The sequence below is a fragment of the Eschscholzia californica genome, unplaced genomic scaffold (assembly GCF_041429995.1).
Source record: "Eschscholzia californica isolate CP2 unplaced genomic scaffold, dmEscCali1.0.p SCAF_1, whole genome shotgun sequence".
NCBI lineage: Eukaryota > Viridiplantae > Streptophyta > Magnoliopsida > Ranunculales > Papaveraceae > Eschscholzia > Eschscholzia californica.
Window position 1 is genome coordinate 21,335,237 of NW_028238198.1, and position 16,604 is coordinate 21,351,840.

The following is a 16,604-nucleotide window of genomic DNA, read 5'->3' on the forward strand; positions in this document are numbered from 1 at the left end:
TTATTGTAATGAAACCAAGGGCAGGATTTGAAAGGGCCGGCCCTTTGTTTATTTAAAGTAATTCGATTTTGAGGATGTTGGCCATCAACAATATTAGTTGTTGAAGGTAATTAATCAATTTGCCTATGTTCTCCAAAGACAGAAAGTCTATAAACTAAAACTACAAATTAGAATTTTCAAATTAACAAAATTTTACGATAAATGTATAATAGAATGAAGAGTATAAGTTGATTATGGAGATCAAACCTTCAATTTCACTGGTAGATGGCGAGGCTGCTAGTCTTGAGAAGTTTTATGTGACGGTTTCTACTAAAGCCGTGAAGGTTACAATTGGGAGAGTGTGCTTAAATTTGAATCTTGTAGTTTTTTTTTTAGAAGTTGTAACTTTACTTCTCATTCTGTAAACTCAGCTTTATAAATAATACGATGTTTGCAGTTTAAAAAGAAAAAAAACCTTCAGACTTCAAAGATGAAGCCTTCAAAAGACAAGTTTATCCAGTCAAGAAATCAAGCTCTTTCACTATACAAGTTTACAAAGATGGGAACCCACAGTATAAAGTTGAATGCTTTCCCCGCGGAACGAGACACTCAACAAAAAAATATTGAGCATGTGAAATACTAAATTGCCCCTACTTCTCTATAAAAATTACAAAACCTAGTTTGGACCACCATGCAGGTCAGTCTTATTGGCTGCTCGGGCGGAAGTATGTTGGCGGTGCTAGATATATGGTGAAGGTGGTGGAGGTAGGGCGGTCGTGGAAGAAATATAGTGGTTATAGTTGAGGGGTGGTGTGGTGGAGGTGTTATTGTTGTGGTGATGGTAGTGGTGGTGAAGGTGCAATGGTGTTGATGGAGTCACGATGGTGTCGGGGGTAGAAGTGTGGTGGAATCTGGTTGTAGAAGCGTGGTGGAAACAAGATTGGGAACTGTACTCTTCGGAGTATTGAAGACTCTGACATGCACCATAAAAGAATTTTACTATTATATGGTTTCTTCTTGAAGCCATCTCTTTTCTAAGAGCATTCTCTTCCGTTTGATTTTATTTTCTACTTGACTTCTCTACATTATGAATGAATTTAAAATTTAAAATTTAAAAGTTATTTGGAATATTTTCCAAATGACCCCCTACTTTATGATGTTTTCCTTGTAGGTTATTATTTTATCAAAAATACTCAGGTGACTCTCTTTTTCCGTTACCGTTATATGTCCGTTAAATTCTTTTTCTCTCTCCCAAAACTACTTTTTCGCGTTGTCATCTCTCTCGCCACCTCATCATCTTCTCCGATAAGATCCGATCAAAATTTTCGGCGATCGATCGACGACCTTCATACTTAAACAAAAATTGGTTTCTTCTCTCTCTCTCTCTCTCTCTCTCCCTCTCCCTCTCTCTCTCTCCACTAGGGTTTGCGGAAACCCAAATCCTAGATCTGATTTGGGTTTCCCCAAACCCTAGATCGGGTTTGGGAAAAACCCAATCCAGATATGTTGAAGAAGCTTCAGATCTGGTTTGTGTTTTCCCAAATCCTAGTGGATAGAGAGGGAAAGAAAGAAGAAATCAATTTTTTTTAAAGTACGAAGGTCGCCAAAATTTTTGATCGGGCTACGACCTTATCAGAGAAGATGATGAGGTGGCAAGAGAGATTACGTAGCAGAGAGAGGTGATGAGATGGAGGAGAGAGAGGTTGACAACGCGGAAGGGTAGTTTTGGGATAAGAAAAAAGAATTTAACGGACATGTGACGGTAAACAAAAAAAAGGAATCATCTAAGTATTTTCGATGAAATAGAGAGCTACGCGGAAAACTGGTCATAAAGTAAGGGGTCATTTGGGAAAGAACCCCATTTATTTAGTTAGGTTTATGTAGTTATGTTTACCCAATATTTTCTTTTCACTACCTTTTCCCTTTGTATTCAAAACTTTTTATATTCTCGAGTAGAAAGACACACATGTAATGGAATCAAAGTAGGTTCTCCATTTATCTTGAAAGTTCTACATGACTCTCATCTCATCACTTTCTCTATGTACTCTTCTTCTTTCTATCATCTCCCATCCAACTCAAGTAACAATTCTTTGAACAAAAATAAGGTAGGTTCAATGAAAGAGTATCACTCTCAACAAAAAAATGAAAGAGTATCAAGAGCTAGCTTAAAGACGAAATGTACTTCTGCCTTCCCCATGAGTCTTCCATCTGTCTCTTTTTCTCTCTCTCTCTCTCTCACTACTTATGAGACTAAAGAGTAAGTACTGTCATATCTTTATGGTCACTGACAAAGGGAAGGAAAAAAACAACTAGGAGTTATGTGTGTGTGCTCATTCTATGGTCATTTTATTGGGCCTACTACTGTAAAATACTCCCAACTTTAAAGTACTAGTAGTAACTTTTTCACATGTATTAAAAGACAATATTACCAGGACAGGTGGCCTATCTATGGCTCTCTATGGTACACAATTAGTTCACTCTCTCTCCAACGCGTGTTATCTCTCTCCTTCATCTATTGAACTTCATTTTATCTCTCTAACACAGCCCCCACTCAATGGTAGAGGTTTTGCTAAGGAGATACCATATATAAATAAGTACATTAATTCTTTATTCTATCTATTCCTTCACTTTTACCCCCACAAAGGGCTGTCTTAATTGGGCATTGGTTGTGAGGGGATAACCTAAAATTCCCATTAATGTATACAATCAAAATAATGTATTGCATTTTGGACGACAAATTCTATTTATCCTTCTATTTGGTCCTTCACAATGACCCTCTGTCTGATGTAGCGGCATATCACTTGAGAGACGAGTAGCTGGTGGAGGATTGGGTGAGGGACCAAACGGAGGAATGTGTAGAATTCTCTCCATTAATTTGCTGCAAGTTGAAATGTTTTATATTTTATATAATTTTATCTTATCTCTTTTGGTGTTTATTATGGATTAAAATAGCATTTTCTTTTCAAACTACATTTGGAATAGGCTTGAATTTACTCTCCATGTGGGCTTAAATTTGATTAGTTTATAAAACATTAATTGCAATTTTAGAAGAAAAACGTGTAAAATTTGTTCAACTTGTTTTGATATACCTGGATGTAACATGTTTTGGGCCCATTAGACTTTAAAATAGTAATTACCTTATTATGTAAGAACAACTAATTTTGAGTTTGTTGCACGTATCCAAAATGTGGTAGCAAGGATGCAATCTGGACAAGAAATCAGACGATATATATACCTTGATTAGATGGTAGTGTTGCACTGCATTACCGAGTAATATGAAATTAAGTCATTCAGTGTAGAGTCGCACCTTGGGTGTTTGGAATTACTGTGTTCGTGCTATTACATATGAGTTCTAAGATTAGCCTCAAAACTGTAAGATTGGCTTTACATCGAGTGATCTGCCAACTCCTATACATGTGAAATGGGTTCATTGTTTAAGTCTAATTTTAACTAGTTAAACTTTAACCTAACATAAATAAGACAATAAGTCAAATTAAGCATGTCGAATTGAACTTCTTAAGTTCTTCTTTTGACTGGCGAATTCAATTCCATCTCCATGAAAAGCACACTTCTTAGAAAAACATATATAACTTAGGAATCAACCTAACCTTAATAAATTATCTCTTATTTATTTATATAAAGATTTAATGAACTATGATTTGAATAAACAAACATAAGAATCGAGATACCCAGGCAGTTAGACGCATATAATAATTTTCGAAAAGCCAATTATTTAGTTACAAACAAACTAAAGAAAGAAAAAGCAATCGCAAAAAGTATAAAAAGCTGATACTGTGAATTTCAACTTTTTCTTAAAAAAATCTCTTTCTCTTTTTTGTTATTTTAAATGAAAAACAAATACGCTGTTAGTTTGGTAGCAACAAGTTAGGTTAGGAGTTGTTAGTTTTATATATACCACAAGTATTATATGTACAAATTAGACAAAATCCGTACACAAATGGACTTTTTATGGAAATTTGTAAGCCGCTGGATTACATAATTTATTCGAAACTCGTGTATGGAGAGACCTTTCAGTTTGTATATTTAAGAAATTTTTATTTGTTTCTATATATATAATCACTTTTATATTAAGCACTTATTACAAGGGGCGTTTATTGAAAAGCAGTATCTAGTTTAAAAGTTTATATTCTGATAAGGACTTTTAACTAATTACAGAAAGTTTTGAGGTAGTTGATAATACAGTACGGGTTAAAAACCCATTTCGTACCCGTTTTAGAAAACTCACCCAAATCCGTGGGTGATGATGATGTGGACATTTCTTTGCCAACTGTCATCCAATAACTCTTTCGCACGTGTGTATTTCTCAGTTAGGTAACAGTTGACGGCGTATACGGCGGTTCAGACTAACCAATGCCAAATAAGGTATAGGGAGAAAAACCAGTTTAGAGAGAGAAACAAATTCAGAAAGAACCCCTTGTATTTACAGATCAGATTGGGCTATTCAGAGAGCTCAAGTTTTGTCTTTCACACATTCTCACCTAATAAGAAACTGTTAGTTAAAAATCATTTTAGGGACCTAAAAATGAGTGGCAAAAAATCAACTTACCCATGGGAAGGACGACAAAGGAATTTCTGAATTTCACCTTCACTTCCGAATCTGCTAAAACCTCCCTACTCACTAGCGTCACTTTCTTCCTACTTTTTTGTCACTCTTCCTCCCTTTCCTTTTCGCTTCTTTTCTCTCATCTCCATTCCTCTTCTTCCCTCTCTTTCTCTCTCTATTCTTTCACGTTGTCATTTTCGTCCGCTTCTAATAGAAGGTCTCTAGATGTAGAAGGGTTATTTATCCAATTTAGGAAATCCCACTTCGTATGGTTTTTAGATCTGGATGAAATGATATCCTTCATCTGGTTTCCAGCCGAAGGTCGTCGTCCCGACGAAAAAATAGGAAGGAGAAGGAAAGGAGCAAAGGAAGAATGGAAGGTGACGGGAGAAGATGACCAGGACTTTTTGATCTGGGGGTGTTTTGTTATATCTTATAAATAGTTAGGCCCTTAGAGAGAGAAAGTATAGATGGATAGTGTTGGATTGATTATAAAAAAAACTCTGTAGCTACCAAAGTACAAATGTGTAAATAAATAGCTCCATAAATAGTTCAATCTCTCCCTAAAATAATATTGAGTATTTTATGTTAATATTTTTTCTTATATAATAAAGTCGCTGATTTGGAGAAATACGAAAATTATCCAGGGTGCAAAGACTTCATAAAAAACAGGTCAACTTAAGTTGACCCTTACATTTTCTGATTGTTATCGGAATAAAATTTTGTACACTATTTCTTCTCCATACAGGCAAGGGTCGCCAGTAAGCTGCCATTGCCGCAACCTTATTATTATTATTTTTTTTTCAAATCTTTCTCTCCCACCTCTCTTTTCTTGACCACCAAATCCGACACCCACCATCATCATAAATTGGCCATTTGTCAATTGGATATCAAATTGAATTTAGGGTTCTTCATGAAACTTATAAATTACTTCATTAACTTCATTGAGTAAAAGCGAAAAATCATCACATCGCTTTCTCTCTCTAAAAAAAACTTCATAATTTTCCCTCTTCTACTTATAAAGAGAAGAAAAGTTCTCATTCTCTCTCTTTAGGATTTGTTTCTGAACTTCGTTTCTTCTCTGTGGCAATCTCAGGGAAGTGGATAAATGGAGTGATCTTAATCAATAATCACTCCATTGGTTTAGATAAAAAGTACGATATTTTTTATTAAGTCGTTTTCTTCATCTGTTTTTTTTCTTTTATCTTTTCTTTTCTGTTTTTGTTTTAGGGCAGATTTATTTCTTTATCCTTCATAAATGTATTGATACTTCAAATGATATAATTCTCAGGGAGGAGATTTTTAGAGAGAAAGAGAAACCTTTAAATCTTTTCTTTTCCCGCTATCAAAGTTTTCTGATCATGGTTGTTGTTGAAAATGGGACTGTTGGTTTGGAAGCTGTTAATGTTAAAGGAGGTCGTTCATCGAAAACTGATTTGCATGTTGAGAATGATGTCGATCAAGGAAAACAGAACAATTTATGATCAAATAAGGTGGTAATGTAGAAATGAGATCGGAAAAAGAGAGACGGTGACCAGAATTGAAGAAGAAGAAATATTTTATTTCCTCTTAAAATTTGTTTCCCCGGAATATATACTAAATTTCACTCTTCCCTTTAACAATTTTCACATCTGATAATATTCTTATTTCTCCATTCAGCGGCCCATAATAAAAGGCACCTGTTTTTTATTTGGCTTTGAACATCAAATATGTTTGGGCCAACTCTATTATTTAGGAAGTCGCACTTCGTCCCAATTCTAGATTCCGATGAAAGGATATCCTTCATTTGGTTTCAGGCCAAAGCAACTACTTCGTCATCCCTACGAAAAGGTAGGAGAGGAGAAGGAAAGGGGCAAAGAAAGAATGGAAGAAGGTGGCGGGAGAAGATAACAAAAACTTTTTGTTGTGGGAGTGTTTTGTTAGATCTTGTAAATAGTTAGGCCTTTAGAGAGAGAGAGAGGAAGTATATATGTGTTTACAAATAGCTCTATAAATAGTTCTTAAGAGCTCTGTAAATACCAACCTCCCTCTAGAGTGAGAAAGGGTAAGTCTAGAGAGAGAGTGGAGAGTGGAGAGTGGAGAGTGGAGAGTGGAGAGTGGAGAGTGGAGAGCCGAGGGAGGGACCGACACGGTGGCTTCTCAGGTTTAGGAGGCGGGGGGGAGTTGTGGGTCGCAGCAGACCAAAGGAAGAAGCTTTTGTCCATTACTGTTCATCAACTTCCTATAAATTGACTATTCGACTTCCTCACTCACTTACCTCCACAAACTCTTCTCTCTTCTTTCTCTCTCTACAAATTCCTCCATCCATTACTCTCTCTCTCTTTCTCTTTCTCTGTGTTTGTGTTCCATCTTAAGCTTTTGAACCAAATATCCCGAAAAATTTACAGGTACTGTTAGATAATGTTGATTTAATTAATGGGTAGTGATTAAAATTTGTTAATTTTTGAATGTCATTAAAAAGTTCTGATTTTTATTGGGTTTTTTTTCAGTTTTTGTAGTGAATTTGATTGAGATGACTAAGCAAAATGTGGTAATTACTGAGAAAAATTCAGCTTTGAGTACAATAACAGAAGCTATGTCAAATACATATCTGTTTTCATCAGTAACAAAGAAACCCTCGTCGGCGGCGGCACCACCTAAGCCACTGGCAACACCAAATGGTGGTGGTGGTGGTGGTGGGTATCTTGCTATTTCAAGGAAGAAGTTAATAAAACAACTTGAAATTGAAGCAGGAACAAGAACTAATGCTTGGGTTGATTCAATGAGAGCTTCTTCTCCTACCCATTTGAAATCTTGTATTGCTGCTACTAAAGATCATGATTCAGCTTGGAATGTTAGTATTAAAATTTAAAGATTCCTCTGTTTTTTTCATTAATCTGATTTTGGGTTTGAATCTGAAAGTTTGAATTTTTTTTGTTTTTTCAGCTTCAACATCCTTCAGCTTTAGATATGTTTAATCAAATTATTGAAGCTTCAAAAGGAAAACAAATTGTAATGTTTCTTGATTATGATGGTACCCTTTCTCCCATTGTTGAAGACCCAGATCGTGCTTTCATGTCTAAATCTGTAAGTTCAAAAAAAAAAAATCCCCTCTTTTACTTTCTCTCTCTCCTCTGTTATTCATTTAGGGTTTTCATTTTCTCTATTAGATGAGAGCTGCTGTTAGAGATGTTGCTAGGTATTTCCCAACTGCTATTGTTAGTGGAAGATGTAGAGACAAGGTATGGTACTTTCTCTCTCTAAAATCCTTATTACTAATCAAAATTGAAGTTCAAAATAGTAATGAATTCTTTCTTGTACTACTTTCTATTTAGGTTTACAATTTTGTACGTTTAGCTGGTTTGTATTATGCTGGAAGCCATGGTATGGACATTAGAGGACCAACAACAGGTCCCAAATACAAGAAAGTATGAAAATCTCTCTCTTTCTCTCTCTATTGCTCTCTTTCTCTCTCTTGCTCTGTTTCTCTCTCTCTTGCTCTGTTTCTCTCTCTAAAATGTGGAGTATTTCTTTTCTTTGATTTCACAGAGAAATGAAGGTATTCTATGTCAGCCAGCTAGTGAGTTCTTGCCACTGATTAATGAAGTTTATAAAACATTATTAGAGAAAACGAAATCAATTCCAGGAGCTAAAGTGGAGAACAATAAATTCTGTCTCTCTGTTCATTATCGTTGTGTTGACGAAAAGGTATAATACAAATTTACGATTAATTTCTCAAATACCCATTGTTAAGATTCTTAAAATTTTAAGGTTTTCTAAATTTGAGTAATGGCTGAATTTACAGAGATGGAGTCAATTGGCTGAGGAAGTTAAATCAGTATTGAAGGAACACCCAAGGCTTAGATTGACCCAAGGAAGAAAGGTTAGGGACTTTCTCTCTTTCTCCAACTGGGCTAAATGACCCGACTTTTGGGGCCGACCGTGGCCCAAAAATTGAAGTGACTGGCTCCGATTGGTCAAGATGTTTCTCACTCTTTACGGCCTGACCAATCGAAGCCGTCTACATCACCTTTCAGGTCGTGGTCAGCCTCGACAGGCGGGCCATTTAGAGTTTTTCCACTCTAAAATCTCTCTCTCTCTCTATTCTCTATGAAATAATTTAGTATGGGCATGATTGTGAAAGGGCTGAATTTCTAAAGTCATTTACTCATTTTTACAGGTGTTAGAGATTCGTCCTACAATTAAATGGGACAAAGGGAATGCTCTTGAATTTTTGTTGGAGTCTCTTGGTAAGTTCTCCTATGATATTGAAGTCTTTTGGCAAGATTCTAACTTTAATTCAAAGAATTGTTGTTCAAATAACTAAATACATTATTTTTTATTTATTTTTAGGATACGCAAATTGTAAGAATGTGTTACCTTTATATATTGGAGATGATAGGACAGACGAAGATGCGTTTAAGGTAACAGTCTTTCTTAATTAATTAAATAAATAAAAATAATAGATGATTGCTAATTATTATGCCAAAAAAGTAGTTTTTTTAATGTAAATTACAAAATAATGGATTCACTATTACTTATTTGCAATTATTGTTGGTTAATAATTAGGTTTTGCGAGAGAGAGGGCAAGGGTTTGGAATTCTTGTATCTAAAATTCCAAAAGATACCAATGCATCTTATTCTCTCAGAGAGCCTTCCGAGGTAATAAATTTATTAATTTCCGTAAGTATTTAATTGTTATCTTATTTTATTTTATTTTATGTTTAATGTGATTAAATTAATACTTGGAAAATTCTTACATATTTATAAATTATTTATTTATTTAATTACAGGTTATGGATTTCTTGCATCGCTTAGTTGAGTGGAAACGCTTAACAACCGGGAGCAAATAGATGATGTAAATATGAAAAACAAAACTACCCATTGAAGAAACGAAGTGTGGGAATAGATAATATGTATCGTTTTACTTTGAGATAATGAAAGGAGGAAAAAAAAGGATCTTCCTCCTAATGTTTCCCTAATTGGCCTTTAGAGCCTTCTTTTGTAAGTACTTTCCATGTACAATTTGGAAACCAAAGAAATATTTAGTCTTTAAAATCATTACATGTTCGGAGTGTAACAAGAAAGTTATCGGAATGTGAGAAACTTTTAATTTTGTAGTAAGTGTAAACTACAACTTTGTTATTAGAAAAGGGTTCCTTTCTACTACGTGCCTTAAGGACTCGTGTTAAGACATAGTTATTTGTTTTTAACTTACAAACACTGAATCGGTAAAACTGCTTACGGTATGTTTAATTAAGAACATTAGAAAACAGACAATATTGCGAGGGGATTGGTCTTGATTCAAAGACTCGTTAACTTATTGCCCCGCCCCCGAGTCTCTTACTATGCTTAGGCTCCTATGTTTGACTAGGAATGTTGTAAATATGGCCTATATTTATTTCTTTTCACCAAAAAAAACTTTCATATTTCTTTTTCGATTTGACTGTTGCAGGATGAATTATGTTCATAAATGATTGTGGGAGGATCTGGCAGTAAATAAGACTCTGTAAACTTCTAATGTGTTTATAAAAACTGATTTGAGTCGTTCAGATTCTCTTATGGTTTCACGAAAATCAATAATTTCTACGACAGTGGAAATAAATTTTGTTTATTTAGTAGTTTATTTCTTTCCCTTTCAACAAAAAAAAATAGTACTAGTTTATTTCTTGTCTTCTTTGATACACTTGTACTTAAATAAGCTTGGAACGCATCTACTCTGTAAATGGGTCAAACAAATCGGGTCAAATACTTGACTAAAAAGGTAAGTTCCACAACCAATCACATAAAGTACACATGTTTATCATCAAGTTAATCAGTAAAATTAAGCACTTCCACCAGCTTGATCAACTTAATCGAGGTGGTTTATTCTAGTCAAATCACAATTTGGTGATCATAATGGCATCGAGATGGTTTATTAATCACTAAAAATCATCTTCGTTGGTATGATTTGTGATTTAAACCATCTACTGTAGGTGCACAATCAATTTATTCAAAAAAGTTTAAATTAAAACACAATGCTAGAGAGTTTAAACACTCCTGATAGAAATTTTGTAGCTTGGTGTGCTTGGGGCTTCCAATAATATTCTAATCCATGAAAGCGCGACATAACAAGTCGAATGAAATATTTTGAAATTAAATTTAAAAGACAATAAAAAATATACTAAGAATTATATTCATATAAATACAATTTTATTACTTTACTGTATAATTGCAATAAATTTATCATACAAATAATATCTTTGATAATTTGAGGAAAATTTACACGTAAAGGAAAAGAAATAAATAAGACAAATTGTAAGAGTTAAAAAAAAAAAAATAGAAACCAAAAATATGTAAGCGCAAAAATTCTATAAGAATTTCACTATGCCGTGAGGCACGGTCTACATCCTAGTGTATTATAATTTGAGAAAGGATGAATGGCTTGGGCGAAGTATTAAATGATCATCTCTTTGACCGATCCATCGGTACATTGGGATAAATGGGTTTTGGGACCATAAAATTTTGTTTTTCTTGTCAAAATATCCATATATTAGTGGACACATAGATATTGCTCTCATGTTGGGCCAGAAAATCTGTTTTGTTTTGTGTTATAAGTATTAGGATTTGAATCTCTTTTTAAGATTTAAATTTAACCTTGACCACTTTTAAAACGAGTCTGTATATTTTACAAAAATATAAAAATATGTTTACTTGACTTGGTAGCTTAAAATACTCAGTTCCAATTTTTTTAATTGTGATCCAGTTACGAACAAATTGTGCACTTATATTTTGAAACTTTTTTTTGTCTGTATAAGATGAAAGAATAGTTCGCTCAGTGCTCACACCTCAGGACACGGTATACCCTAATGAATCACTAGTGTCATTTTCCCATATGCAAGTAACAAATAGGATAGTTTGTAGAGATATATCGAATGAAAATCTTTGACAGAGATGGTTATGGAGACATTTATCTACCAATATATCATTTCTTTGTTTGGAAAAATCCTACAATGATTGTCTGTCCAACACCTTAAATTCATACCCATTTCTAATTGGCCTATAAATTGTAGATGTGGATAAGACATGGACCCACTCTAATGATCAGGACAACAACATCATTAGAGAAAATCTTAAAGAATAGAAAAAAAATGTAAGAGTAATAAAAAGAACTAAACAGATAAATCATTAATAAATTATTCCCCCTAAAATCCACTCTGCTCCAATAGTGTGCCTATATCCCTATAGGAGTTCTTTTTAATGCTTATCCATATAGGAGTAGATGTTAGTTTCATGACTAAGAACACAAGTGCATAGTATAACTCCTCTACTATTGAACAAATGATTTCAAGTTATATATGGATACCATTAACATGATTTTAGACTTAGATCCAAGTATCAAATTATGGCACATAAACTAAGAAAAGAAAAGTATTAAATTCAATAATCATTACATGCGTACAAGCATAAGAAGATAATCCACGTGAACAAAGTACAACTTCGTGACGAAGTGATATATAACATCTATTTATCATTGTAACATATAAGGTTTGTACTGCTCTTGTCTATCATCTTCATTGAGAGATTTTGGGTAAGCAATGACAAACTACAATTTGCCATAGGATTTGAACACTCGATTTCTTAATGAAGAAATTGAGGAGTTTATATCATATCATATCATATCATAACTCTTGACTTCTTTGATAGAGATGTTTTAATACTTTTCTATGTTTGATCTAATTAAGGTCAATACTTAGTGCAATACTAGAGTATATATATAAATTTTAATTTCTTTATATTAGTGTCTCATCTTTGTGCTTCCTCTTCCCACACGTGTGAAAGATTTCCCCCTCACTTTCAGACAATATGGAAGAAAATATCTCAAGGGCTATTAATAATTGAAGATTGATTCAACCCCTTTTTTAAAGTTAAAAATCAAGAACTTCTATAGTAGTGCACAATAATGAAAAATATTAGGTAGTTACTTTTTTTGTCCAAAAAGCAAAATAGAGAAATAACTAATGCTAGCTATAACCCTACATTTTCTACAAACAAAAAAAGCTATAACCCTACCATCTACATTGAAAATGAGCAAAAAAAAATTGAACTTATGGAGTTAGACCAATGGATGTATAGAAATAAACATGAACTTAACCTTAAAAAACACACAAAGGACAAAGAGAAAGAAACTAAATAGAACACAATTGGGTACTTAAGATTTGAAAGTATGACCCACATGAAATATCAAATGTATTTTTTTGTTGAACAAATATCAAATATATTAGTATAGAAAAATGAAAATTATAATGGAAAGAGACCAACGCAATTGACTCGATCAATTGACCAAGACCAAGTGAATTGTTATGTTCACACCAAAAGTCAAAGGCAATAAACAAAAAAAATTAGGTTTTCATGCACGGATTGGAAACCGTGACAAAGTGATCCATTTTTATTTGCACAAAAAAAAAAATCTTATATAATGAAAATGTCAGTTGGTTATTTGGAGATAAATTTGACTGTCTATTTTTTTTTATTAGAAATTAGTTCAACTAGACTGTAGGGTAAAGTTTGTTTGAGGCGAAGTTCCTCACCAAATAAACCATCGCCTTAATTCTCTCCACTCTCCCATGTCTCATCTTTCTGAACCACAACAATCCACTTACTGCCTTCGTTGATTTTCTTGGCTCTCCCCACTAATCAACTAAACAATGTCTTTTAGCATTTGAATTTAAACCCTAACTACCCAATACATCTTTGTATTTCAAACCTTGGAAGAAGAAGAAGACAGAAGGGGAGGGAAGAGTTTGGGTGTTAGGTATAGAGAGAGTGTGAGATTTAGAGAGATTTAGAGAGAGAGAGAGAGATTGAGTTTTAGAAGTTGTGTTTATTGTATTATGATCAATCTCAATACATTTGAGTTTATATAGTTCGAGTAGAGAGAGAAAGAGTTGGAGGGAAAGTTTGTTATAACAAACTTTCTCTTCAGCTGAAAAGACAGAAATACCCTTCTCTATAGGCACTCTCTTACTTAGCCGAGTTACATTGACTTACATTCTTACACTCTCTTTACATCATCTCTATTACTCCCCCTCAATCTGAATAAGAGACATCAGATTGGATAAGAGAGAAGTGAAGAGAGGATTAGCCAAGCCTTTGGTAAACACATCTGCAAGCTGAGACGAAGAAGCCACATGATCAATTCTTAGAATACCTGAGGTCACGAGCTCCCTAATGAAGTGATAATCGATTTCAACATGTTTGGTGCGAGCATGGAAGATTGGATTGGCAGCTAAGTGCTTGGCACCCATATTGTCACAGAGCAAAATAAAAGGATGAGTAATCGAGTAACCCAGTTCATCCATGACATAGGATATCCAAAGTAATTCAGAAGTGGCATTTGCCATTGCCTTGTACTCAGCCTCTGTGCTCGATCGAGCCACAGTTGGTTGCTTTTTAGAAGACCAGGCAACCAATGTTGAACCAAGAAACACAGCATACCCAGCAGTTGATCGACGAGAATCAGGGCATCCAGCCCAATCTGAATCACTATATGCACAAAGAGAAGATAAATTTCCAGGCTTGATGGTGATTCCAGACCCAACAGTACCCTTTAAGTATCTTAGAATACGTTTCACCATTTGAAAATGAGAAGTTCTAGGTGCAGCCATGAATTGAGCTACATAATTGACCCCAAATGCAATGTCAGGTCGGGTGGTAGTCAAATACTGTAGGCCTCCCACAAGACTTCTATATAATAAAGGATCCTCAAGCAATTCACCATCAAGTGCAGACATTCTTTGGCCAAAAGGGACTGGAGTAGAGATGGGTTTGCTCTCAAGCAACCCAGCCTTTTGTAAGAGCTCAAGAGTGTACTTGGTTTGTGTAAGTAGCAAACCACCAGTTGATTTTTCAGAGTGAACCTCAATACCCAAAAAGTAATGAAGTGCTCCTAGGTCCTTCATAGAGAACTCCAAACTAAGTTGAGAAACCAGAGTTGTAAGAAGAGAAGGAGAAGACCCTGTGAGTATAATATCATCAACATAGAGGAGAAGAACCATTGTGTCATCATCAACTGTATACACAAACATGGAGTGATCAGTGAGACTCTTTTGAAACCCATAATCAAGTAGAAAACCAGCAAACCTAGTGAACCAAGCTCTAGGTGCTTGCTTAAGGCCATATAAGCTTTTATGAAGAAGACACACATGATCCTTGAGCATAGGATCAGAGAAACCAGGTGGTTGCTTCATATACACCTCTTCTTCTAAAATGCCATGAAGAAAGGCATTTGAAACATCTAACTGTTTTATAGACCAAGAGTTTGAAACAGCAACAGTGAGAACAACTCTAATTGTTGTAGCTTTCACCACAGGACTAAAGGTCTCAGTGTAGTCCAAACCATCAACTTGATGAAATCCCTTAGCCACAAGTCTGGCTTTATACCTTTCTACAGACCCATCAGCCTTCAATTTTGTCTTAAAGACCCACTTACACCCTAACACATTCATAGAAGGGAGAGCAGGAACAAGGGACCAAGTGTGATTCTTATGTAAAGCTTCTATTTCTTCATTCATTGCTTGACACCACTCAGGAAACTTAGAAGCCTGAGTGTAAGAGGTGGGATCAATGGATTGATGTAAAAGTGTAACATAAGCTTGTGGAAGTGGGTGAAACACTGTGTGATGAGATACAAATTCAGGAAGAATTTTGGGTCTATGAATACCAGCTCTTGCTCTTGTGGTCATATGATGGATAGGTTGAGGAGCAAGAGGTGCAGAAACAGGTAGTGAAGTAGATGAACTAGATTCTCCACTTGTGTGAATAGAATTCTCAAAAGAGATATCATTGTTAGAAGGTAGCTGAGGTAATGTAGAAATGTTTGGAGAAGGGATAGGAAGTACAACCTGAGTAGAAGAAGGTGCAGATGGAAGTGTACTTGAAGAGATTAGACTGAAGTCCTCAAAAGGAAAGGAACCCTCATCAAACACAACATGTATAGAGACATAGAATTTTCCAGAATGAACATCAAGACACCTATATTCTTTGTAAAGAGGACTAAACCCAAGAAAAGCACACCTCACTGACTTAGGACTGAGCTTGTCCTTTCTTATTGCTCCCAAATGAGGGTAACAAGCTGAGCCAAATACCTTTATAACAGAATAATCAGGTACTTTAGCAAAGAGAACCTCAAAAGGTGATTTGCCATCTAGGATCTTAGTAGGCAATCTGTTCATGATATAAGAAGCATACTCAAAAGCATCAAACCAATATTCTTTAGGAATGGAAGCTTGAAAACACAAAGTATTTCCTATCTCTGTGATTTGTCTATTTCTTCTCTCAGCTTTTCCATTCTGCTGAGGAGTATATGGACAAGAGATTCTTAATGTAATACCTGACTCATCAAGAAACCTCTTGAACTCACCTTTTGTAAGTTCTGGAGCACCATCAGTCTGAAAGAGCTTAATCTTTGTGGATAACAAGTTTTCAGTAGTAATTTTGAACTTCTTGAAGCAAGCTAAGCTGTCACTTTTGTATTTTAATGGATAAATCCACAAAAATCTGCTATAGTCATCCAAGAATAGAATATAATATCTAAAGCCAGTGGCTGATGGTATAGGAGAAGGCCCCCATATGTCACAATGGACTAAATGAAGAGGAGCTGTAGTCACACTAGAAGATGGCTCAAATGGCAGACACTTGCTTTTGCCCAAAAGACATGAATCACATAGCTTAGATGTGTCTTCAGATGTAAGTTGAATAAGATGTGACTTATGTAAAGTTTCAAGAACACCATGAGCAGTGTGTCCCAATCTTTGATGCCACAAAGATGGAGAAGCTACTAAATTAGCTGATAAGGCTTCAATTTGGTTGATAGACCATGGTGTAAATTCAATAGGATAAAGATTATTAACCATTGGTCCTTCTAACAATGTAGATTGAGAAGCTAAGTCCTTGATATTATAGCCCCAAGGAAAGAATTCTACTGAGCAATCATTGTCTTTAGTGAATTTTGAAATGGACAGTAGGTTCTTCCTAATACTTGGTACAAGTAATATGTCATGAAGATCAAATTCTTGTGAGGCAGACATCATTTTGGAGCTAC

General features: G+C 34.9%; 1 protein-coding gene across 2 annotated transcripts; it reads left to right on the top strand.

The window, feature by feature from the left end:
* Positions 1 to 6,556: 6,556 nt before the first annotated feature.
* On the top strand, positions 6,557 to 9,583 carry LOC147565091 (putative trehalose-phosphate phosphatase H). 2 transcript variants are annotated; one of them, XM_086651539.1, is made up of 11 exons: positions 6,557 to 6,930; positions 7,033 to 7,376; positions 7,469 to 7,609; positions 7,693 to 7,764; positions 7,858 to 7,950; positions 8,072 to 8,230; positions 8,328 to 8,405; positions 8,703 to 8,772; positions 8,876 to 8,946; positions 9,092 to 9,184; positions 9,316 to 9,583. In XM_086651539.1, exons 2-11 carry the CDS (start codon positions 7,056 to 7,058, stop codon positions 9,373 to 9,375), a joined length of 1,158 nt encoding a protein of 385 aa, XP_086507665.1. In that variant the 5' UTR covers positions 6,557 to 6,930; positions 7,033 to 7,055; the 3' UTR covers positions 9,376 to 9,583. The 2 variants fall into 2 exon arrangements, with proteins under 2 accessions (XP_086507665.1, XP_086507666.1); XM_086651540.1 differs by having other exon boundaries at positions 6,599 to 6,930; positions 7,042 to 7,376.
* Positions 9,584 to 16,604: the final 7,021 nt, after the last annotated feature.

Coding starts and splice junctions, on each gene's coding strand:
- LOC147565091 (XM_086651539.1), top strand. CDS start 7,056: ATGACTAAGCAAAATGTGGTAATTACTGAGAAAAATTCAGCTTTGAGT. Junction 7,765..7,857: donor GTGGAAGATGTAGAGACAAG/GTATGGTACTTT, acceptor CTTTCTATTTAG/GTTTACAATTTTGTACGTTT. Junction 8,947..9,091: donor CAGACGAAGATGCGTTTAAG/GTAACAGTCTTT, acceptor GTTAATAATTAG/GTTTTGCGAGAGAGAGGGCA.